Source organism: Corvus hawaiiensis, chromosome 2 (genome assembly GCF_020740725.1).
Source record: "Corvus hawaiiensis isolate bCorHaw1 chromosome 2, bCorHaw1.pri.cur, whole genome shotgun sequence".
NCBI classification, from domain to species: domain Eukaryota; kingdom Metazoa; phylum Chordata; class Aves; order Passeriformes; family Corvidae; genus Corvus; species Corvus hawaiiensis.
This window is the reverse complement of record NC_063214.1, coordinates 18,966,923-18,993,017: the sequence shown is the minus strand read 5'-3', so window position 1 is coordinate 18,993,017 and position 26,095 is coordinate 18,966,923. Positions and strand designations below refer to the sequence as shown.

General features: G+C 41.4%; 1 protein-coding gene across 6 annotated transcripts in view; it reads right to left on the bottom strand.

Annotated features, from left to right (window-relative positions):
• The window catches only part of UVRAG (UV radiation resistance associated), a 98,696-nt gene extending 73,288 nt beyond the window's left edge, over window positions 1–25,408 (bottom strand). For 2 of the 6 annotated variants that reach the window (XM_048293627.1, XM_048293628.1), the window contains exons 1-6: window positions 25,199–25,408; window positions 9,872–9,989; window positions 8,387–8,421; window positions 6,445–6,606; window positions 5,571–5,645; window positions 921–1,006 (exon numbers count right to left, since the gene is read on the bottom strand). In XM_048293627.1, coding sequence (XP_048149584.1) covers window positions 921–1,006; window positions 5,571–5,645; window positions 6,445–6,606; window positions 8,387–8,421; window positions 9,872–9,989; window positions 25,199–25,279 — 557 coding nt within the window. In that variant the 5' untranslated portion in view covers window positions 25,280–25,408. Of the gene's footprint in view, window positions 1–920; window positions 1,007–5,570; window positions 5,646–6,444; window positions 6,607–7,452; window positions 7,533–8,386; window positions 8,422–9,871; window positions 9,990–14,860; window positions 14,881–25,198 lie in introns of those variants that run through there. The other 4 variants (XM_048293623.1, XM_048293624.1, XM_048293625.1 and 1 more) reach the window with 4 other exon arrangements.
• Window positions 25,409–26,095: the final 687 nt, after the last annotated feature.

Below are 26,095 nucleotides of genomic sequence, written 5' to 3'. Positions count from 1 at the left end.
GACTCAAGAAACAGCACACTCAAATTTTAAGAGAGCTTAAATACGGACATCTGAATAGGCAACCTAAGTTAACTTTTCCTCTCTTCAGACAGGCAACACTGACACCTACTGTCAACACGATCAAATGGATTTAACTTGTACAACTGATACAAAAAGTCAAATGTATTTTTACATAGACTTTTGACAGCATATTAAACATCTCCTACTCAAGGGTTTCCTTCATAGCACATCTACTGCCTTTATTGCAGACCTGAAGTTATTAACCTGTCTTGTAAAATGCAATTTATACAAAGATTCCTCAAGACCAACCTACTGACAGTGGTGGACAACAATTATACTTTTTCATAACTAATATTTTCTAGTAACTAATATTCTGCTTTAATATCATCATTAAAGCAGATCTGAAAAAGGACATCTTGCTTAACTGAATACTAACACTTCATGTTTTTTATCACCACAGACATTTAAGTAGCCACCCAAAAGCAAAAAACCACAGTACCTTTCTTAGACCACATCTGTGTTGGAATAACTGGGTCTCGACATATGTTCTCTTGTATTTAAACAAATTTTATTGCTGTTGAGAACAGAGAAGGGGCTTTCCACAGAAACTTTCCAACAAAGAAGCTCCATGATTTTGACATTCACAAGGCATGTCCATGGGCCAGCTCCACAGCCAGTCCTAGTTCGGAGCACTCAAGAATCCACATGTAAGAAGCCCAGTGATGTCCACAGAACACACATACACCACACCCCAGCTCCTCACTATGCAAGTAAATTGGCAAAACCTTGGTATCTTCTTTGCACATTCCACACCAGAATGTTGAGGTTTTTTAATATTTGGAAAGATCCCTTCCACGCACACACACACACACACTAGAAAAGTTACAATAACTTTTACAAAATATTATCAAAAACCTTACCTAAGCAAAGAGAAGACATCATAAGAGTTACGAACACAGTTCTGATCCACCTGGAGAAGACTGTTCTTCAGAGTATCTGAGTGATCCTTAAGACAAGGAAGAATTATTATTTAAAAAATAATTTAAAAAAATCCATCTTGACTAAGAGCGTGCACTTTTAGTAGAATAAATGATCTTGCATTTAGTGTATTTTAAATCTCTCTTTATACATGTTTTATCTATGGTAAGTAGAAACAATACCACTTACCTATAAAAGGTATAAAAGACCTATCAGTTTATCTGTGTTCTAGACACACAGTGTGTTTTCTTGAACTTTAATCCATAACTGAATTTTATGAACAGAAACACTTGAAAACTGCAACTGACAGCACTGCCATTCTTCAGCTTCAGACCTGAGAGCCCAATCAGTCACGTGCCAGAGAATTACATGACCACGAGATAAAGCTCTATCCTTTATCCATGCTGTAACACATTAAAAGATCAAAGTAATCTTAGTTTTGAGAAACGTGAACAAGTTTCTGGAAGTTACAAAGTAAGAATAACACAAAGTTGTTCTTTTAAGAGACCAAAGTGTCCATTCCGCACAAGAGGGATCAAAAGAGTAACAGACGAACACCGATGCCTTATGATTCAAATGCCATATATTGAGCTTTTCCATATCAGGCACAGTCACACAAATTCCTAGAAAAGCCACAAACTCGGAAGTGTTCCTTTACATGATAAAGTAAATTTTAAGCAGGTCAAGCCACCCAGCAGCACTGTCAGAAAGATTATGGATTGCAGGAAAAAAGGCACTTATTTTAGTGTATAAAGCAGCCCGCCTGGTACCTGTGATCAGCCAGCTTTGCAACAGATAGAGATGGATTCTGAGTACCACAATCCCTGCCTACAGATTCTTTCTTGCCGCAACAGGAGTCTGTCTCCATATAGATGATGTTGAAATTCAGAGCTAAACGTCAACATCTCCTGACACAACTGTGTTAACCATAGGCCATACAGCAGACATTCCTTTCCACCAAAAATATGGTTCCACCTAAATAATCCTGAGTTCTACATGCTATGTAGCACATCACACTGCTACAGGGACACCATCCCAGCAGCTCTCTCAGCTCCTCATTTCCATTCCCAAGATACTGGATGCTAAATTCTGAAATCCAGACAGCCTTCCATAAAAAAATACCAAAATAAAAACATCTTAATGTCTGAAAGAACTAGGATGGTGGAAAACTGAAAATGCACAAGGTACCAGCATCATCATGCCCTGTCTCTGGAAATGTTCAAGGCCAGGTAGGATGGGGCTTGGAGCAACCTGATCTAGTGGAAGGTATCCCTGCCCATGGCAGGGGGGTAAAACTAGATGAGCTCTAAGGTCCCTTCCAACCCAAACCATTCTAGGATTTAACAGCATGAAGTTGATGGTGTTTCAACAAACACTGCCTTCAGAAAGCAAAGTGCAACATTTTTCAGAGAAAAAGAAGACTGACCTAGAATAACTGGTTTTAGAAGTGAAAGAATTTGCAGCAGCAATCTCTTTCAGCCTTTTCTTTTTCCCCTGTGCTACAGTGTTGAAAGGAATTTTCCAAAGAGTCAGGCACCAAGTGCTGTATGCAAACTGTTCTACCCTGAGGAAATTTATAGAACATGTAATGTAAGGGTTTCAGACTTAGCTGTTAGGAAGTTTACCCTCCAAAAGAGCACTATGTCATTTTCTCTGCCATGTTTACTAGATATAGGCACATATACTTGTAAACACACAAAAAGGCTTTGCTTGGGCAGAGTGGCCAGGATCTAGCTGCTAAAAAATACTTAAAGAATATGCATATGTGGGGAAAGACTCTACCTACATTGATGGAGACCACAGACGAAAAAAAGAGAGAGATACAGCTTTCCAAAGATGAGGGTCTTTTCTTCTTGATGAAAGGAAATGAAAGCCACAATTCAGCATCCCTAAAAAAATACACCTTATTTTTCTTTTCCCCATGCCTCTGACAATAGTCAAATTATTCTGAGCTACAGAGAGCTGTATTGACTAATTCTGCTTTTACTTCTTTAAGGAGACAACAGAAAGCTAGTCATTAACTAGAACTTGCTTCCCTCAATGTACTTTCTGAAAAGGTATCACTGCAAGAACAAGGGTGAGTTCTATCAGTTGGAAGCAGCAAACATAAAATGGTTGAAAGGCAATCTGTAAGTCAGGAAGGCATTGAGGAAACCAGAGGAAGAGAAACCTGGCTTTAGGAAAGCTACTATAGCATCCAGAATTGATTATGTTGAATCTTGGTGAATACTGGTTTTACACACAAACATGAAGCCTCAGACAAAATCAGATTCAGAAAGCTGCTCAAGGATAAGGAACACTTTGAATCCAGGTTAACAGCTTCAGAATAAATTCCTGAAGCGCACATCTATCTTATTTAAACATTGGTCCAGTTCAAGCAACGCCAAGTAAAGGTTCAGTGTATGATTAGTAGAGAGGGTGAAACAGAGAGGAACAAGTGCTTCAGTGGTCTAGTGCCAGAAAGGAAACAGGAAAATACATTGGACATGGTTCTGATGAAAGTAGCAGAACCCTGCTGAAATATTCCAGCAAACTTACTGCTGCAAAATAATAATAAACTTGTTCAAGTCCAGAAGTTGGAGGTACAATTATGTGAAAGTCAAATGTGATCAAGAACAAAGCAGCTATATTGGCAGCACACTTTTGTATTTATACTGAGAAGAGAAGCTGTAAACACTGGAAGAGTTACTGTCAGACATCTATAGTAAAGAAAGAGTACCCTTCAGTGCTCTCAGAAGGCACACACAAAGGGTTTTGAAACCTTTGAAACCCAACCTTTTTAGTATCCACGGCAGTAAAAAACTTGCAACTTGAGTAAGAACATGACTCAAAGATAACATTTTTTTTCAGCATCTCAGCAACAGCCAAGTTGCTGCTGGACAGAAGAGAGGAAGAAAGGTAAAAACTCCTAATACCTATATATTATCAAGGATATACAATTTAAAAGTTTTATGACATCTCTAGAATAAAAAGTGAAGAATCAGTTGACAGTAACAAGAAAGAGGCTCTGGCTATGGTTCTTTTATTCAGGTAAGACAATTACTATACTACAATTGCCTGCATTACTTAGAATTTGTCCACCAGTAATGCTACCAGAGATTCCTACTTTGCTTCTCTACCTGACAGGCTATGACTGTATTTGCAACAGAGATACAGAATGAGGAACCTGCACGGTGAGAGACCCAACCTGCAGTGCTGCATCCTGCGATCTCCAACATCAGAAGGACATGGAGTTACTGGAGCAAGTTCAGAGGAGGCCATGGAGATGCTCTGAGGGCTGGAGCCCCTCTGCTCTGGAGACAGGCTGGGAGAACTGGGAGTGTTCAGCCTGGAGAAGAGAAGGCTCTGGGGAGACCTTAGAGCCCCTGCCAGTGCCTAAAGGAGCTGCAAGAGAGCTGGAGAGGGACTTTGGAGAAGGGCCTGAAATGACAGAATGATCCTAGTGGGTCCTTTCCAACTCAGAATATTCTGTGACTCTGTGAGTCTGGGACAAGGGGGAATGACTTCACACTGACAGAAAGCAGGGTTAGACTGGATATTTCAAAGAAATTCTTCCCTGTGAGTATGGTGAGGCCCTGGCACAGGTTGCCCAGAGAAGCTGTGGCTGCCCCATCCCTGGAAGTGTTCAAGGCCAGGTTGGATGAAGCTTGGAGCAACCAGGTCTAGTGGGAGGTGTCGCTGTCCATGGCAGGGGGCTGGAATGAGATGGTCCTGAACATCCCTTCCAACCCAAACGATTCTATTATATGATTCTATAACCAAAACCAAGAAGTACCTTTAAACCTTATGAGCTAGGGAACAAGTCCTGACAACAATCAGAAAAAGAAGATAATGTCCCCATCTTCGAATTCAGGCCCAGGCTGTCAGTACCGAAATCCTGAAGAACTACAATTGCATCCTGCTTCAGGAAAACTGAATGCAGAAAGTGCAGCTGTGTGTCAAGGAGTCATCTCCTCTCCAACCAGGGACTCCTTAACACAACCTATCTGTACCACAGCACTGCCAGCAACAATTTGGGATTAAAAAAACCTGTCAGATGCAGTATTTACAACAGGTAAGTTTAAATCTTTTCATCATCAATGAGGCAATAATCATAGGCAATACTGGCTGGACAGGCACAAATACTGTAGTGGATACTTGAGGGAAAAAACCCATGGAGTAAAACAGGTGCAGCATGAGCAAATAAACAGCTTCCCAGTAAAGACCTACAAACTCTAGGCTTCAGGCTGATAACCAAAACTTTGTGGTTTTATATTTGCCATGAAAATGAGTCTTAACAACAACATCATTTTCAGTATGTCCTATGTTTGAATGAAATGGCTGCCTCAAAGAATATAGTCAAAGCTTATTTTCAGTAACCAAAGGATTTTTGGACCTTAAATGCTACACCCTAAGTCTTTTCAAAACACCACAGATATCCATGTAACCAAGGCAAGATATTAGTTCTTATCTGTCATGTCAAAAAAAAATTTCTTCTCAAAACAATGCATTTTAATGTTCTGAGCATCCAAATGTGAAAAATCAAGCTCACTGATTGACTTTCAGTTTGTCACCAGTACCAACAAGCCAGAACAAATACAAGACACCTTTACCTTCTGTTCAAATGAAGCTCCATAATAACCATCATTGAGACCAAAAATAATCTCATTTGGGTTTCTTGCATGGATCTGTAGGGAAGGAAGAAAACAAATCAGTTTACAGCCAGCTTACTGCACATTTTCACACCAAATGAACAAAAATTGTTCCAAGAGTCTAAAGCAGTTTTTTCATCACCTGTAATTCTAGAAGTACATAAAATCTCAAGAGAAAACTGAATTTAACCATGGAAAACCTGTTTGCTTCATACTTTAACAACAGTTACTATGTTCAGCCATTCTACTTTGAAATCAGAAACACTAGCTGGAGCGTCTTTCCTATTATTGTATTTACAGGTGACAAAAATAACTAAGAGAGCGGGAAACTTAACAGAGGTAAGACTCGAGAACTCAGTCTGGAGAACAGAAGGCTCCAGGGAGACCTTAGAGCCCCTGCCACTGGCTCAAGGGGCTCCAAGAGAGCTGGAGAGGGACTTTGGACAAGGGGGAATGACTTCTCACTGCCAAAGGGTAGGGTTAAATAGAATATTGGGAAGAAATTCTTGGCTGTGAGGATGGTGAGGGCACAGGCTGCCCAGAGAAGCTGTGACTGCCCCATGCCTGGAAGTGGGCCACGTTGGGTGGGCTAGCAGAAGGTGTCCCTACCCATGGTAGGGGGGTGGAACTGGATGATCTTTAAGGTCTCTTCCAACCCCAACCACTGCATGATTTTATGATTTAAAGCTCTGATGTAAACTAACATATATCTGTAATCAAACTTTAAAATACAACCTTTGAAGACTCATTTCCTTTCTTAGCATACTACACATTAATTAATCCAGATGTTTTGTTTCCTTAAGAAGAAAGCTGAGAAAAAATGTTTTCACGTTACCTGCTGGCCCAAGTACTTTAACCCATCTAGATTGACCTTCCATTCAATCAAAAGCTGGAAGTGCTCCTTCTTGCCACCCCAGATCCTCACAACAAAACAAGAGACAGAGGTATCAAGACGATCAGGCATTATTCCAAAGTCCAGACTCCTCCATGTTGGATTCTGAGTATTCAAAGAAGGATAAATACAATTTAAACAGGCTGACACTAGTCCAAACATTGACAATTCAAAAAGTAGCAAAGCCCCCCTCAAAGATTTTAAAAAATCTTAAGAATGAGGAACAACAGCCATTTCAAGGTTCACAAAGAGTTGAAGCCAGCAATCTCTGCTGCTTCCTTACACTGTTTGCTAGAGAGAATTCCTCAGTTAAAAGGTACATGCTGTAAAGTACTTCAGAAACTGTGAATGGGTTTTGCTTCCTTCCATTACAAGACATCAAAGAATTTACTTCAGAAATTACTAATTCAGTTTAACCAAATCAGGAACTTTCAAAATGGAAGTAACATTCCTTTCACAGTTATAATTCAGCTTCTGAAAACCAGGATATAGCTTGTATTGCCAAAGTTAAATGCTGATCTATTCCCCAATAATTAAATTTGCACAATTTGCTGACATATTTGTTCACATTCTACTCCTCCTTGACTGATGCTCAATCCTCAAATGCTGTCACTAAAAGCTCATCTTTATTCCACGAGATCAGACTTGCACCCAGAGCTTTTCAGAAGCAGCACACATTAAGCTAAACTGCAAATTCCATCAGAACTCGGATTTGCAAACACAACGTTCCAAGAATTTCCACTCATCTCTAACAACATCCAAAGAACTGACCCAAGCTGTAAGAAAACCAAGTCAATCCAACATTACTAGTGCCAAGAGACAACAGGGTGTCCAAAAGCAGAAATGGGAAAGTGCTTTTATATATATTTCTCTCCCTCCTCTGCTGAACACAGAAACAGTAGCTCCTCCAAAACAAAAAGTAGGAACCGACCACCCCATGAAAGAACTTGCCTTCCCTTCTAGCACTTAAGCAGCTTGGAAATGGCCAAGCATCCCTGAACTGGGATGAGCCAATTTCGAATAAGATGCCTCTGAAAAGAAGGGAGAGGCAAAGTTACCAGTAAGTATTACAGAAGAAATGCATTAATCAAGTTCTCCTAACAAGAAAGGATATTTCATAGCTATTCAGGCACAAGAATACCAGGTCATTAAAATACCCATAGGTGATATACAGATGTCCTCAAGACATCTTTTATTTAGATTTTTGTTATTCCATCGCTTATGTTCTGTAGTTAGTTTCCCTTTTTGTTTTTCCTTTTCCTGATTTAGAATAGAGAGAACTAAAAATCCTATCAACTTAAGAGAGAAATTGGAGAAGTTAGCAGTCTTGAGTATGCAGACAGCTTTTCTTCCATTCAGGAGGGTTTCAAAGCATTTATCCAGGGTGCTATAAATGGAGCAGTTCTACCTTGTTAATGCAGGCATTAAAAAGTCTTCAGCAGGTTTTCAAACTCCCTTAGCCAACATTTGCAACATCCTACTCCCATCCTACTACTACCCTTCCTCATTTGTAATAAACTGTTCAGTTCTGGCCCCTTCACTAATCTAAACTGAAAAATTTGGAAAACCTAATGTTTTCAAACTTCAGTTTCTTACAGCTATTAGTTCTTCAAAGAACTTATGTATATATATGGCAGGTACATGTTCCTTGCTGTTTTCCTACACAACACAAAGATGCTAATAGAAATCAGCATTTCTACTACTCAGTAGCTTCCTATTCTAACCCTCATGAAAAGAATCTGAAAAGGAGGAGAAGAACACAATGCTCCTAACAGAACTGAACAGTGGAAAGACACATTAAACAGTTGTCATTCAGTGGAGAAATCAATATACTGCAGAAAATATAATTTTTAAAACAAAGTTTTTCCACATTAAATGAACTTACCAGAGAATTCTTGATCACCTCACTCTTATAAAATTCTAAAGGAAAATAAGTAAAAAAGCACCTTTAGATTACCTTAAATACTGATACAAATCTTAGTATTTGAAACAGAAAAAGTTAAAATAACTAACACTCAAGAAAGACAAACGTTAGTGGGTCCAGTTTTTTAGTAACTGATTCATGAGAAAGACTTTGAAATGTAGTCATGCTTTTGACTAAAATTACTCTTTCACACTTAGTTATTACAAGTCATTATTTAAATGTAGCATTTCGTCTTTATACCCATGATAATTCTCAAAGTTTACTGAGGCTTCGATTTCTGTGGAAAGAACATGCCATGGTACTTAATAGTATTTGGATGACATTTGCAAAGTAACTGGTTTGCCACACACCATCTTCCTGGAACACAGAAGCTTGGACAAATTAATTACAGAGCTTTCTTGTAGAGCGAGGGTGACCTGTTCCAGGTGCTCAGAGAGGGAACAGTCAAGTTACCTGACAGAGGTGCCAACAACCCTGTATTTAAATGGGAATAAGCAACTGCTGATGTATGAATAAGCAACTCCTGATGCTTGGCTTTCCCAGCCAAAGCAAGAGCTTAAAGACTTTAGACAGACAGCTCTAGAGGCAGGAATACAGATTTTGTACAATATCCCAGCCCACTGGAGACCAAGGATAAAGCTTTGGTGAAGGGCAAAACAGTCCCTAACACTGAACACCACAGAAACAGTCATAAGTGACAGGTTCAACCAACCACCACAACAAAGCCCAGGCAGCAAGCTAAAGTTTTGTATTCTTATCCTTCTAAAAAAAATAAACAAAGCAAGATACCAGATTTGGCATTGTGCCAGATGAAAATAAAAATTAGGAGAAAACCAACATTCATCTCCGATCACACCAAAAGGAGAATAAAAACGTATTTTTTAATAACATCTCTCCACAATGAAGAGCTATATACTGTAGTGGGAAAGCAAAGCAAGAAAGAGATGAGATCTAATGCTTGAACACAGTTATCCAAACTAGAACAGATGCCTGGATGCTTCGTGTCATTGGCTGACAATTCTATTTTTTGAAAACTTTGATAACATTGTGTGCTGATGTATATTCTGTAAAACAACTGGCATGTACAGGGTTGGATACTCTTCTCCAAAAAAGACAACTAAAGTTCCAAAAGCTTTCACTTTTATGTGCCCTTGGAAGTTCCCAATTTCTTACATCATCACTGGGGGAAGAGCAATGACAAAAACAGGCTGATTTAAGAGACTACCAAACCTGCCATCTCTTTTGCTTCCATGGCTGCTAACACTGAAAGCTTTTACGAAGTTGAGGAAACTAAAGAGCTCTTTTCCAGTGTTAGCAAAGGTGATGTAATTAATGGCAGCAAGTTGTCAAGGGGGAGGGGAAAGAAAAAAGAGAGAATTTCTATCATAAGAATTCAAAGATTTCAAAGATTAGCTAGCAAAAAGGTTGACAGCAAGCCTGGTTTACCTTTGTAGATCTTGGTGTTACCACACAAGTGAAGAGTGAAGTACGTATCCAAGAGGCGATAACCATTCTTATTGATGATGTTACGTGCAGCAATATTCCGAAGATGACGAAGCCGACGCTAAAAATAAGAAAAACAGAGTCAAAGAACTTTCTTAGATTGAACACAAACCCTTTCTCTTTTTTTTTCCAAAGCATTTTAATGATTCACAAAGCACTGTTGTGAAAAAAGTATCCCACCAAACACTACATTTTCTCTGTCAGACAGCAAGTGTCAACAGCCAGGATTCAGCAAAGCCACAGGACAAGCAACAAGCACCTACAAGCTTGGATTAAGCAACACTGATATTCAAGAGAAGCTATTCTTACTCATGTCCTGTATGTCATTTTTATCCCACATGTCTAATTACCCAAACTCTTCGAGCAGTTTCAAGCAAATATGTGACACTATCAGCTTCAAACACAGCAGCAGCATCACCCAGATGTTCTGCATCATCGCACTGGAAACACTTCCCAGCCAAAGCTATTTTCAACAAGCATTAGTGGACAAAGAGCTCAACCATAAACCACCACCTAATCCAGAGCCATTAGGAACTGGCTGAACAAAGCTTCCTGATTTCACAATAATCCTGGAAATTGCTCTAACAACCTTAAATAAAATACATCAGGAAGACATATCAAGATTTTCAGGGAAAATTAAGGGCACAGTGAAATTTGAGATTTTAACTGTCAGTTACCATCTGCTATGATGAGAAAGTCCTTTTCCCTTGGAATTAAGACAGTAGGATATGTCACTAAAACATTTAGTTTAAGTGATTTCATCCAACTCCAACATTATCTTGGTTTACTACAATACTGCACCTTGAATGAAAATCATCAGATCAAATCAATCTCTCTCTCTCACCTCTCTGTGCCAAACAGCTTTAATAGCTGTGCATAAAGTCTTAGCTTCAAGGCACACCACACCCTTAATCTTTGACAAATATTTTACATTATTAACTTCACATAAAATTTAACTAGTTTTAATTGCAAAAAGCAATTTTGCAAGAGTGTCACTCTTAAATCGCTGCTTAGCTTTTGTTTCTAACGTAACTTCGAAGACCCATGCTTCAAACAGCCTCCCATGAATGTAGCACTCAGCGAACTGCCACTTCAAATACATAAAGTTCTCACCAACTCCTTCAGTGTCCTATTTTCCCAATCAATCTTTCAACTCAGCAGTGTCTCACCCAATACCATGGGGATGTTGACAAATGGCTCCACATACTTTGTGGATCACCAAAATCCACCAACAAGCCTCAAACAACTAGTTTAGTGCATGCTTTTACCTCAGAGTTTATCTTACACCATTTTTTTCCCAAAAGCTTCTTCACTTGTAAGTCTGAATCCACCTTAAAAGCAGATTGACCAAAAGCACATTTTAAATGCTTTTGAAACCAAAAGACAATTTTCCTGTTTGCAGCTTGTCTTAAAAGGCTTTAAACAAGAGTAAAAGGCCATCATCTGTTTTAGAATCACAGTATGACACTTTATATCACTTAACACCACTTCAGCAAGATAGTAGTTTTCCTTCATGGACAGGTATGAGGAATATTACATTTCTGTTCGTGTGACAGCCTAAAAATCACTGATGGATTCATTCCACTCAAAGTCTATTTATGATTTAGACTAAAAACAGAGAGATAGGATGCCCAGGTATCTCTAGTATATACATGACTTACAAAATTAAAAACAAAAAAAAACATCCAACACAAAACGTTCTATGGGACTACATGGTCTTATTTTCTTAGAAACTGGTATTAAAAATGTCAACAGAAGGATTAAGCCTCACTTAAAAGAAGCCACATGGACCTTGAACATTTTTTCACATCTAATCTCAAAGCTGGCTAGCTTTGCTGGCTGTGTTTATGTGCAACTGAAACGCTCCTTAAGAAATGTCTTTGAACATGCATTTTGCTACCTATAAAAATGATTCAAGAATTTTATGTGCCATCTCTCTTTTATTAACTTCAATAGCACAGAAATCAACTACCATGCTCATTCCCTTCATTTTTGGTATCTTTTTTTTTTCCTTTAATCCCTTACAAAGAACAGCCCACATAGCACACTAACAAAGAGGGCAACTTTCTCCAGCTCTCTTAAGGACTGCTAACTAATTTGCGTGCCTGCTTTAAGTAGTATGTTTCCTTGATTAGCTCTCAAGCAAAGTCGAACAAGTTTCTTGCCACTCACAGTACACGAGGCCAATGAGGTTTGGGAAAAAAAAAAAAAAAGCTGCCGAGTGTCCTAACCTACACCTGCACCTCTGAACAAGATGTGAGTCCTTATCTCCATGGTTTGTGACTTCAGGATCTGGAGTTTAGGTTAAAGTCTCACTTCTCCCAAACCCATTGGAAGAGGATCATTAAATTTGGAGCTATGAGACCACAACACAGTTCAGAACTCAGTGTGTGTCCTGGGGTGACTGTATGATACTGCAGTCCCTATCGTCGGGCTGTGCCTTTAAGCCAGATCGGGGGGAGGGGGTGGAAGGCAGTGAAATTCCTTCGGCGGCTGTGTTCAAAGAACACAGATAGCTCCCACGCTCTCTCCCCAGCTCTCAGCTCTGCAGCAGGGAAGACAGTTGCATTCCTTTGCTTTTTAGCTAGCTTCTCGTCCATTAGCTGAAGTAAGAAGTTTTCCGGGGACTGAGGCTTCTTCTTTTACTCCTAGAACTGTTCAGCTTTGCTCCGGTCCGGAACACCAACACCGGGAGGACCCACACCGAGGTCCGGAGAGGGCCCACGCCGCACCCCAGCTCCGGAGACAGCAGAGCCACACCTGCAGAAAGGACTCTGAATCTACCAGGTCTTTTCCACAGCGAGAGGTTTTATTATCTAACATTTTTCATTTTCTTCTCGTGCCTGCGTGCACCCTGCTTGTTAAATAAACAGAGTTTTTTTTCCACTTTCCTCCAAGGAACTCCTTTGAAACCTGTGGGGGAGGCGTTGCCGAAACCTGCCTTCCATTAGAGGATACGTTCATCTGAGGACGTTTCCTCCTAATTTTGTCAAACCGAGACAATGTGCAACAGGTAATGGATGTCTACTTGAATCTCCAGCTTAGCCAGCACTCTCCTTCTCCTATGCCATTACTTGTCCATTTAGCCTGGCCGATAGGGAACAAATTTCCAAAGACATAGACAATTTTATCATTCACATTCTTTAGTGTGAGGTCATGATGACAGAGGGACTTGAATCCTGAAAATACACTTCCAGTTTGCCCACTATGTTCGCTGATATTATACTGAATTATTCAGATTTCATCAAAACTCTACGGAGGCAACATTCAGAGTTAGTTAATCTCTCCTGATCAAAGATAATTAGCTTCAACTGGGAGACTGTCAGCTACAAAGACATACCCAAAGACAACTGAAATAGGCTCTAGAATTCCTCATCAAGGGCTTTGTTTTGTGACAAAGTAAATATTATTTTAAGGGAAGTTTTAAATCTCTAGTGTTACCTCCTATGCGTTTCATATAATTTTCTGCTGGAGATGTTGGAATACACAAAATGAAAACCCCATTGTGTTGCAGCTCAGCTAGCACTGGCAACAGCCAAATACTGCCAGCCCTGCATCACCCTTTCTTACTCGTTCCACCCTAAATAAGCACTTGTGCAGCTGCTCACAGAATCATATCTGGGAACCAGTCTGGATGGAAACTAACCACCTTTCCCTTTCCCTGGGTTAGTTTCACCAGCTCAGTTTCTCAATATGGTTCACCATGTGGCTGGACAAGCAGCTGTGCAGACCAAGGAGACAACAGTGCAGCAACAAGATGCCAAAGGCAAAGAACTGCTGACATGAAACCACCAGCTTAAAGTGTCTGTGGAGCAACAGAGCCTGGCACTGCCACGAGCCAAGGGGAAGGCAGTTCACAATGAGGTACCAGAGCATTTCAAAATGCAAAAGCAACTAATTTTAAAGAATAAACCAGCACACTCTATGTTGAATACCATAGATGCAAATAACCCACAATTCTTTCATTTCCTTCTCCTTTTAGGTGAAGTGCTAAAAAGTGGTCCCTTTTCTTTAGTGACAAGTTTCAGCTATTTTACTCTTTCTATAAAAGTGTCAAGAAATCATGATGAGGGAGGATTCCCCTAGGATAAGATGGTCTGCAGCCAGAACATTCCAAAAAGCCCAGCTTAAAAAAATCAAAATACAAGTGCTAAAAAACAATCTAAGTGCCTTGGCAGCCTCCTGAGCCACTTAACTTCAAAAAGGCCAGCATAAGTGCAGGATGATAGTGCAGGATCTGCTTTCATTAAAAAAAAAGCCAATTATGCAATAAGTATAGCTAATTTTCACCACTACCTCCTCAAAGAGTTTACAGGCTACCAGCAATACAGGACTGAAGACCTCAGGCAGGCATCTACAAGCAAGCATCTTAATGAGATATCCTACAGCAAAAATGTTATTTTTACAGAACTAACACTATGGAAAAGGTTATTTAACCTTTCCAAGAGCTCTCAATTCAGCACACGCAGCCTTAACAGTGGCATATCTGGATCAGTGCTTAGCACGGTAGTACAGCAGGTCTAACAGTTCATTCTAGGGGTTTTGTGACACAAGTTATTTTGGTTACAATTGTCCTAGACCTTTGCAATTCCCAAGAAAGCCAATGGAGCAGTGAAATTACATAGCAGGCCTTGTTATCATTTGCTTTAATTGCCATTCTAAGTTGCATTTGATTAAAAGCAACTGCTATATAGCAACTGTGCGTTGACTCACATGAAAGAAATTAGTGCTTCCTTCTATCTTGAAGATAAATGACTGCAAACCAGGAGAAGAGATCCACTAATTTTCCATTAGGAGAAATCCCGTGTAGCTTGTATTTTATAAACACTGCTGCATGTAAAGATAGCACAGGTTATAAGCAGAGAGCTGTCCCAAAGATATGTAGAGTCTGATCAGGAAAGCTGTAGGAGAGATCTGAAGAGCAGAACCTACCATCAGGTTTCATCCCTCATGCCTGCAGAGGCAGAAAAGCAGCTTCCTGGAATTCTACAACAGCATCTTAATAGAGCTGCTGTGGAGTGCAGCAAGACCATCCCTGCTCAGCGATTGCCAGCTTCTCTCAAAACTCAGAGAAAGAAAAGCACTCAAGTTTTCATCATTCTGAGGAGCTATTTGCAGTTATGTAATATATCTAGTGTTCCCATTCAGTGACTTTCTGGGAACGCCTCCAGATCTACCACAGGCCATAAACAAGTCAGACTGCTCCAGAATCAAGTATTTTCATCATCAACCTTGTTAAGACGGCTTTTTCATCAGATGATTCCAGATAGTCTACCAAGTCTTTTGAGGTCTAAAGGACTGAAACTAACTGGTCCCTTCATGCTTTAGTTCCCTCAACACTAAGATACCATAATCTTTCACTACCTCTGCCTAGAATGCCACCTTGACTTGTGCCACCTTCACTTCATTGTCAGAATGCATCCTGACACTTACTCCCATCCTGCATAATGTGTTTTATGCAGTCTTATGGTGAGTGTCAGAAAATTGAACCAAGGTAAAGCTGCCAGAACCAAAAGGTAGTTCAACATCTGGGTGAGTTCCTCTAATTCAGCCCCCTACAGCTACACAGATGTGCCCACCACAAAAGAGGACAGAGCAGGCAGACTTCAACACTTTCAGTTTCTTTATGGCTTAAGCTGATCCAGATGCCGCTCTTTGCTTTCCTCCAGGCCTGAGAAACAGAAGTGATAAAGCTACTCACTGTTTTTTGTCTAATAATCTGGTATAATTGATAAAAATCATAGCAGAGATGGCACAACAGGGAGGTAAGAAAAGGGAGTAAGTCAAATGAGAGAGAAGTGCATTGTTGTTAACACAAGGTCTGAACTGTTCATGGAAGCACAAGGAGAACAGGATTACCTACAACAGCCTCAAGTATTCATGGAATTTCATAATTATTTGTTCAAGGTCACATAATGGGTAGCAAAAGCAAGCACAGAGAGTTCTGACTCTTCTTCCATCTTAACCACTTTATTATTCCCTTACAAGAATCTGATAACCCTGGGGGAAAAAAAATAATGTCAGTATATCCCAGCTGGATGAGAACACAGCCAAACACTATTTTCTATTTCTGGTACTCAGCCATCACACTGACTCTAGCTCTGGCTGCGGGTATCAATTGTGAAGCTCAGGTCATTAATATGAGCAACAGCAAAGCCCATTCTTACCACATGGAGCCTCTCATGCTGTCAGCAGCTGAGATGATCTAGTGGCTCACAGCTGGGAGAAGGGGGACGTCCGTCTTCTCTTTGTCCCACATCTGCCTTCTCCCAGCAGCATGGTCTTCCCTCTTTAGCTCTTTTAGCAAAGCTGTTCATGAATTCTACTCTCAGCAGGCCCTTTGACATGTTAAATAAATTTGCAAAGGTGTCAAGAGAGTATCTGAACTTAAGCAAGGCAGGCAGTTTGGTTTCTTCCAGCAAGAACCATCCAATATGCCATCAAAGAGCCCCCTCTGTGAATGGAGGGTTTGGCTGAAAACTTCCAGATGTTACTAAGAAAGTGACAGTGGGGCCACTGCACTCATGGCCATGACCAAGTTTCAGAAATTATATTAGAACAGGCAGATTTTTTAAGAACTTAGTAAATAGGACTACATTTTCCAGAATAAAGCTTAAATACAATTTCCCAGGAAGAAAGTTTTATACATCCGACTGGATTTGAAAAAGGCTGCCCCACTCACCCATTCCTGATGACTTTCCATACAACCCATGTAAAGTGTAAAGCATCACACAGGTTCAAGAAAACATTTCTAATTCAAAAAGAATGGAGGGGGGATTAAAAAAAAAATAAACTTACTTTTGCCTGAAATGTAAATACAACAGTAAAACTAGAATTAAGGGCTGGGAAATCATCTTGTACAAGCAAAATAGAAGTTCACATAAATTACATCACCACTCAGGGCTTTCTCAGAGGCCTGATGAGCTGAAAAGCATAATTGCAGTAATCTGTATTTCCAGAACACAGAACTTTCAACAGTGGCTAAAATTTCAGGACCAGGTCTCCTTCCTTAGCGTTTAATGGAGCACCCTACTTACCAAATACTTTCTAATCAAGACACACCAAGACAGTCTTCATCTCTGGGCACCATCTCTGTTTTCAGACTGGTGCCCTGACAGTTCTGTCAAGGAGTAAATTCCCTGAATTCTTTTCTCAGATCAGGATCAGCTCTGACCTCTGTATAAGATAGTACACACTTTGTTTTTATCTGGCTTTCACATGAATTTTGTAGCTTGGTTCCTTGCTTTATGACCCACAGAAGCTCTGGAAGAATGTAAGCAAAATCCTTCCAACTATTTTAGCACTAAAGCAGGAGGCAAAGATTAGTTAGCAACATAAACGTTACTACAGCAAAGCCAGTGTTCTTGGACTGAACAGACCTGAGTTTGCAATGTCAGCTATTTAGATGTCTGAGTATTTGTCAGAATTAAGTCATATTTAAACAGAGGGCGCTGTGTGCTTTGTATCTCATACCAGCCAGGTTGAGGAGGGTCATTTTTTTTTTCTTAAAAAGCATAAAACCTCCAATCCTGAAACAAAAAAAAAGTTATCAAAATGTTATCTACATTTGGCCAATATGAGCATTATTTATTATCACAGCACTGCTCTACACCTAATTATTGCACCTTCCAGCTTCCTCAGATTTTCACTATTTGCTTTCACCTTTCCATGCCAGTTTGAATATTAAGAAGCAATCACATGATCCAATCTCTTGGAAGTTAAATAGTAGACAAGAATTCTTACTTAATTTTATGTAAGTTTTCAAGCTGCCTCATTTTCCAATTTGATACCTTTTTTTTTTTTAAGTGGAGCATACCACACAGAAGGTTTGGGTCAACTCTGCTGCAGAATATAAAGCTTTTAATATCCAAGAAATGCACATGGGAAGTTTAGGCACTACTCAGATGTATGGTTACTTAAAAACCACAGGAAGGGCAAGAAAATACTTGTACTCCAATTTACACACTTGCTAGGAAGATTTGTAAGGTTTGCCATGTAACAGTTTTCCACACTTCAGAATCAAGAGAATCAAATGGGCTTTCAGAGCTACTTCTGATGCAAAGCAGAAGCATTTAGTATGCAATTTTGTGGGACACACCATAAGGAGGATTTTGGAATTCTGTTTAATGTCCTTCCAGCACACACTTGAAGACAGCAAGTGCCTCAAAGCTATGCAGCCATAATTAGTTCAATGAATCACTTGTGGTTCTCCTTATAACTGTGATTCCTTCATATCTCAATTTCCTCATGTCAAGTCATCAACAGCCATCCAGGAACTCATTTCCCTTTTTAAGATTTAGCTACTTTCTTGCAACTGCCTTTAAAAAACTATTTCTACTAGGAATCAGATCTGAGGACACCACCAGTTCAAAGATGCACTGTAGGAACACAACTGCACTTTTTATCCTGTGAAGGTGCAATACACTCACATACATCACATACCTCACATTCCCAAAGATCTTATGCAAGGAACGAGATACACTGAACCTGTGCAGAGTCATTTACCCAGACTAAATGGCCACAAGAAAAGTGAAAGTTATTTCATCAATATGGGCTCAAAGTTTTCCAAGATGCACAATTGTGAATTTTAGTTTACAGTTCCTTTCCTTTATGTTTCCGGGCAGCTGAAAGACTTTTGAAAGTTTCACTTAAGAAGGAAAACAGCTATGAAGCTTTCACCTGAACACATCAAGGGTCAATACAGGTTTCTAATCATCCATACCCCATGCCATAGCTACTCCTCCTTCTGTACTGTACTGAGAGCTTCACCAGGAACAGTCAGCAAATGGAAGATGTTCAAAAGACATCAAGTCTTCCCTAATTCACACAAGGAGAAAGTGAAACAGGAAGAATAAGGAATATCTCAATACTTGACAGAAGTATAATTTTTTCCAGCTATCTGAACGCAAAACAGTCCTTTGCAAGGTCAGTATGGAGTTAAAGAATGCAATGTCTGAAGTCAGTGTTAGATCTAACAAAGTATGTTAAGTCTATGGCATGATCTTCTCCTTTAATATTAATTAAAACAACAGTAGCATCAGAAAATAATTAGAGCAGATAACTATATTATAACTGAAAAATATTTAAGACTATGTACTACTCTTGAAAGACAGCTGTGTTCTTTGGCCTATCCTCCCCTGTACCCTGTCCTACTAGATAACTCTCTAAACTCCTTCCTCACTAAGTAATTGCATTTACACTGAGGAGCAACTCAGAACTCAACTTCTACCCCCATGAAATTATGTAAACAGCTGATAACTGTTCCGTAGGCACAAGAAATCTTCTCTTTGTACCCCATAATCACACACAGAAAATCTACCACTTATTCTAGACCCCAAAATGAATAAAACAACTAAGATTAAAATTGATGTAAGCAGTGATCATAATGTTCACACACCTCACTAATATTCTGCACCCTAATCCTTTTTTTCATATCCAGAATTTGTGCTAATCTCTGCAGAAAGACTGTAAAAGCCTGTTATTTAAAACATATCGTAGGGGCAGGTACAGAAGACACAAACAGGATGGCTGGTTAGGTGTGGCAAAACAAGACTCAAAACACAGAATTAACTTAATGTTAGGAGGAAAGGTTCAAAAGCAAAATCATGAGCCTATGCAGGGTCTTGGGCAAATGAAGTATGTTGTTTCAACAGCTGTGTTTGGTTATGGTCACTATAACATCGAGAGTGACACATCCAACAAACTGGCAAATACCATAGCTCCAAAGAGTAACAACTGTCAGCACACCCTAAAATAATTGCTCTAAACTATGGTTAAGAAAATCTTACAAGTACTGCCCACTGGCCAGACAAAGCTCTTCTTGCTAGGTGTTTACATAAGATGCAAATAATAGGGAACTTGACAGTCTTTCCATCTTCAACCAAGACCTTTTAGAAGGGATAGCTAGAAATAGCATCTTTCCTTATTGATGTTTTTCTCTGAGTTTGTCTAAGTAAGTATTTAGTCCCAAGATGAAAGACTGAAACTGTAACTGCTTCTTTGACACAGCATGGAAACTAACCCACCGGATAGAAAAGAGAACATCAGGGTGCAAGTTGCACCTCATTAATAACACACTGCAGCAGGTGAGAAGTCCCTTAAGCCTCTTAACGTAACCTTGGGGAAGGGAGCATTAGTCCACATTAGCTGTGGGAATAACCTGGGAATATCAAGATGATACTCAGAAGGAAGGACCCAAAAGTAAACAGAGCCTTACGGAGCCAAGAGCATCAACAAAATCAAAGCAAAGGCAATTTTGACCTTAAAGAAGCACTTAAGAATGCTCTAGGTTGCACAAGCAAACAGCATTGGATGATTAATAACCTGAAGCATAATAATGCTTATCTTGTTGCTGGATGACAAATCAAGGACAAATAAGTCAACTTCCTTTCATAAATGATACTTCGGTCTTTAGCTAACAAGTTGCTCAGTTAAGAGCATTCCCTAACCCACCCCAAACATCCCAGATAAAGCATGAAGACTGATTTAGTATGGCTTTCGGACAGAACTGTCTCTCTCTAACTTACTAACAGACCATCTGGTCTGCAAAACACACCTGCATCCCTTAGGGAATACAGGTAGTACACTGCCGATAGCAAAATTCCAGCCCCAGGTTACCAGCCAGCCTTCTGGGCTAAAATTACAATTTTCCGGAGCCTTTAACAACTACTCCTCCTAATTTGTCTCTAACAAACACTAAACATTGACACAGCTGGGTATGGATACAACTAAGATCACCAGGTCACAACTCACACTGTGGTGTTTTCACTAGAGCAGCACTTCCCTCCCACTCAGCATTTAAAGACAGTGTGTGTCAAAGAGAAATGAAAGTAATATTCCAATACAACACTTTCCATCCACTATTCTGATTTCTCCCCTACCTCCCCCCCTCCATATTTTGTAGGAAAGAGGAAGTAAAATATTTACGAGTCAGTCTTTTTTTTCATATTATTCAGGAGAATATATAACAAGAGTAACATTGTTTTAAAAGATACTATTTTCTCACTGTTTTAGTTCAAAGTCTCATTCATGTGCAGCCCTGGACCCATACAGTAACTTTCTTCCCTTCTCCTACACGAGACCCGTCAAACACATTTGCCAGCACACTTTGAATCATCCCCTTCTGCCATGTTGCCCAAAATGTTGTGTATGCGTGATACACATCTTTAAAGAAAGAAACCAAGTGAAATCTCAAACTGAACCTGGCAGGGGACGCAAAAGAAGGGCTTCTACATGTATGCTACCCAGAAAAAGAAGGCCAAAGAACATGTTACCCCCTGATAAATAATGCTGGAAAACTGGTAACAACAGATGAGGAGAAGGCTGAGGTACTCAACAACTTTTTTGCCTCAGTCTTCAATGACAACCTCTCTTCCTTGCACCTCTTGAATGGATGGCTGGGGACTGGTGGAACAAAGCCCCTCACACTGTAAAATCAAGTTCGTGACCACCTGAGGAACCTGAATGTGCCTGGGTCTATGGGAGCCAATGAGATGCATCACAGAGTCTTGAGGGAACTGGCTGATTTAGTTGCCAAGCCACTCTCCATAATATTGGAAAAGTCACGGCAGTCAGGTGAAGTCCCAGGTGATTGGAAAAGGAGAAACATAGTACCCATCTTTAAAAATGACAGAAAGGAGGACCCTGGGAACTACCACCATGCCAGCCTCACCTCTGTGCCTGGGAAGATGAGAACAGATCCTCCGAGAAGCTGTGCTAAGGCACATGGAAGACAGGGAGGTGATTCGACAGCCAGCACGGCTTCACCAAAGCAAAGTCCTGCCTGACCAACCCAATGGCCTTCTATGATGGGGTGACTACAGCAGTGGACAAGGGAAGAGTTACAGATGTCATTTATCTGGACTTCTGTAAAGCCTTTGACGTGGTCCCCTACAACATCCTTCTCTCCAGACTGGAGTGATGGATTCAACAAGTGGACTGCAAGATGGGTAAGGAATTGGTTGGACAGTTAAATCCAGAGGGCAGAGATGCTCCCAGAGTTAAGCTAGTATAGAAGCCACAGCAGCCATGTATGCTAAGCACTGCTCTTGAACTCTTAGAAGTGCATAAAACTCCAACTGGATATTTAGGAATCCCAGCCTTAAAGTTAATGGCAGCTACAGAGTGTCCTTGAGAAGTTACACTAACAGTTGCTCTGTTTTGCTCTACCCTAAACATACACTTCTGACACCTGTAGGTGAAACCTCATTGCTGCATCTCTCCACAGAAACTGTCACTATCAGTCAAGAGATGTTTGTGAACTGAAAGATACAGAACATATTGGGTCACCTGGTCTGACACCATTCATGGCTGTGCACAATGGCACAATTTACCCCTTCCCTCCTTACCACCACATCCATACTCAGCAGATACATCTCCCTCCCTCACATGCCCCCTTTCCCAGGAACTGGTTCTGGAGTCCATGACTATGTGCTTTCCTGTCACTAGACAACCACACGTGAAATCTGTTTTGGCCAGCAATTAGCACAGTAACATTCAACAGATCATTTGACTGTGGTATGACTGCCTCTCTACATTAAGGCTGCATTTTTCTGTCCAGTCCCTTCCACTGAGGATATATGAGTCTGAAAGTTGTGGGTCCCCCAACCCCTCCGTTGCTTTGAACCGCTTACAATGACAGGATTGAACTGTTTGTTTTAAGCATTCAGAAATCCTTAAATTATCATGACACTCCCAGTTTTCTTGCATTGAGCAGCTGAGAAGATATATTACTAAAAAATCTCTGCTCCTAAAGTGCAATTATTTCACATTTTCAGTTCTGTTGTGCTCACTCTTACAGCAAAAGAGAACATCCTGTCACAATTACTAAGGGATTCAAATGGGAATTTTATACTTAATCAGATGCATCTCCTTACAGCCATATCCTCTATTTCTTTCTCTTAAAATGCAGAATACAACAGCAAAAGGCATTCTTTGCCCTGGTCATCCTGCCCCGCAAACAAATTAAAGAAGAGGTCAGTTTTGCCACAAGTGTGGTCACAGTAGCAAAAGGTTTTATACTTGACTTTTCACTCCTGCAAAAGCGTCAGTAGTAGGAATGTTGTTTTCTAATCAATGTGAATGTTACTGGAACAATTAGAGCTAGACTAAAACCAAATTAAACCTTCAGTACTTCTGCCCTTTAAAAGTCACTTCAGTCATTAAAAGCACTCACCTCAAGTTCACACGTGAGAATTTGTCTTTAGAGAGACTTAGAGCCAGGATTCAGACCATCCTGCTCTCAATCCTTATAGTGAAAAAAATGTAGCACTGGGTGTTCTAGAGAAAACTGCCTACTAAAAAAAATCACCAATTTGATTTCTGTGCTCGCACGTAGCAAACCATCACCTTACCTTACATAGCACCACATAGCTTGGATCAGTCAGACTATGGCATTACAGAGGTGGTACAACAGACTGGGAATGACTTTTCTTTTTCATAATTTTGCAGGAAAATAGCTCCAGTGTGCTGAGCGCCTTCAAGGCATCTTGCAGTTCAGTAAGTTCAGACTTTTGAGCTCAGATAATACAGAGAAAGAGGGTGATTTGCTATCAGTGTGTTCAGCTGAGCCTCTCAATTTGATTCCAAGTATCGACACAGTACACAGATCCCTCAGCATACGATCCTTGTGTTAGTAGAGCGCACAGCAGAACAATACCTCAGTCTCCGTCACAGCCTTACACTTGCTACAATTAACACATAAGCATCCTCGATAAATATTTACTCAACTGGAATATCCTATAACTGATGACTCAGTTTCTGCTCCTATGAACTCCTACAAAAGTTTCTGCTCCTAGGAGAAAAAGCCTGTGTTTTGGTCTCACTTTCACAAATGAAGTCCAACGACTAATACGTCAGGCTTCTCCCTGCAGCATTCACTTGGTCCTTGCACAAGCCTGAGAAAGAATAAAACCAAAAATTCAGCAGGGAGAAGGCCATACTTGATCTCATGGACAATCCCCTGTTTCCTGTTCATACAGAACAGTGTTTATGTTCATTAACATAGAGCAGGCCCACATTTCAGAATAAGTACTTGCTCACAAATTAGGGTTGGGTGGCCAACAGCCACCTCCATTCCCTGTCTTTGCCCCTAAGTGGATGTCTGCTAAAACATGTTTAACAAAAGAGAAGTTATAGCTCCACTTCAAGTTAACATCTGTTGATTTTTTCTCTAGGAACTCTTTATATTCCCACCTGGTAATATGTAGCTCAAGTAACACAGATCCTGTGTCTACCTCATAATAACATCGACTGTACCGAGTCAATGAGCCAAAACACGACTCACATCTTACAGTATTTCTAAAGAAAAGCAAAACTTTGCTAATTATTGCCTCCTTCACCACTCCTGCTCCAGCTCCTGTACAATCAACCTGCACAGTCAGCACATGCAAGAAGGGAAAGGGCAGAGAGTCAGTTTGATAGGGATTGCTAAATGCTCAGGCAGAAACTAGGCTTCCTCGCTTAACCTTCCTCCTAATGCTCTCCAAAATTAAAACGTGGGACTGATGCCCAGTAAACCAAAAGCCAATTATCAGCAAACAGGAAAAAGAGAGTTAGGCAACGGAAGGATGTAATGGGGAGGGAACATTTCACCACTTTTCAGAATACACCGCATGTTAGAGCCACACTCGCTCCTCACCCCGCCAAGAGGAGCTGCTCCGGCCTCACGAGGTGCCCTAGTTTAACACCGATTTTCAGGGTGTTATTCCTGTTGCAACTCTCACCTTTAATCTGCCCCAGATCCTTTGTAGGCACAGAAGTAGTTTCCTGGGAGAGGAAACACCACCTGAATCCCCCAGGAGACAGGCACAGACCCCTAGCCCCATGCTTCCTCTCGCCTTCCTACCAGCCTAAGAGAAAAGTGCTCAAACTCCCCCTTGCCTCAGGGACTCCCCTTCCATCAGCTTGGGACTCTGCCTCAGATACCCCCAGACCTCGGAGAAGCCCCATTTGACACGTCATGGAGTACCTGTTCACCCCTTTACCTCAGGGCACCCCACACCTCAGGGAGCACCCCCATTCACGCGAGAGAGGAACCCCTATACACCTCAGGGAGCACTCCTCAGTTCAGGAAACATCTCCCTTCAGCCCAGAACAACCCACATGTCAGTGAGCAAGCCCCTCTGTACACCTCAGGGCATCCCACACCTAAGAGAGCACACCCCCTTCACCTCAGAACACCCCATACTTCAGGGGACACCCCTGATTCACCTCAGGACACCCTCCTCCATCTCATCCCCCTCCGAGCGCCGCCCCGAGGCCCCGCCGTACCTGCTGCGAAGGCAGCTCCACATGCAGGGCGCGGGCGGCGGAGCCCGGCGGTAATGCGGCAGGACCGGCAGCCGAGCTCATCCTCACGTAGGGTCCCAGCTCCACTCCCCCGAGGCCGCCGGACGCGCAAGGGTTAATGGCGGCAGCAACGCCGACCCGGCCAGCCGCTACGGAGCCATATTACCGCAGTGCCGGGGGTGGGCGAAGCACCGCCTTCCGCACGCCCATTGGTCCTCGGGCCTCAGGGGCGGGAGCCACCCACCTTCTGGAGTTACGACTGGCTCAATGTGACGCCAATCAACGCCCCTCTTCGCTGGTCCTGTCAAACCGCTGGAACGAGCGCCGGCGCCGATTAGAGCGCCCGCTTCCGGAAGGCGGGACGGTGCCCGAAGAAGCGGGCAGTGATTGGAAGAGGTTCAGTTTGATTGACAGAGCGCCCTCCATCACGTGTGCGGCGCTGTTGTCATCACGTGGTGGGACGGAAATAGTTCAGGGGAGGAGAAGGGGGGGAAGGGGGGGGAGGGGTGGTCGCCACGGCAACCGGAGGGGCTGCGGGGCTGGGCCCGACACTGTGGATCGGCAGTAGCGTCATCCACGCCATCCCGTCCACATCACTCTGACCTGCCCCACATCATATCCACCTACCCCATGTGACACCTGCCCCACAACAGGCCAGCCTGCCCCATGTCACATCCATCTATCTTATGTCAATATAAAAAAGACCTTAGGCTATTACAGAGCGTCCAAAGGAGTGCCATGAGGACGGCGAAGGGTCTGGAGAGCCTTATAAGGAGTGACTGAGGTAACTTCTTTTGTTCAGCCTGGAGAAGAGGCTGAACAATGAGTGTAGACTTCTGAGGTCTTCAGTATCCTCAGGAGGAGAAGCAGAGGGGCATA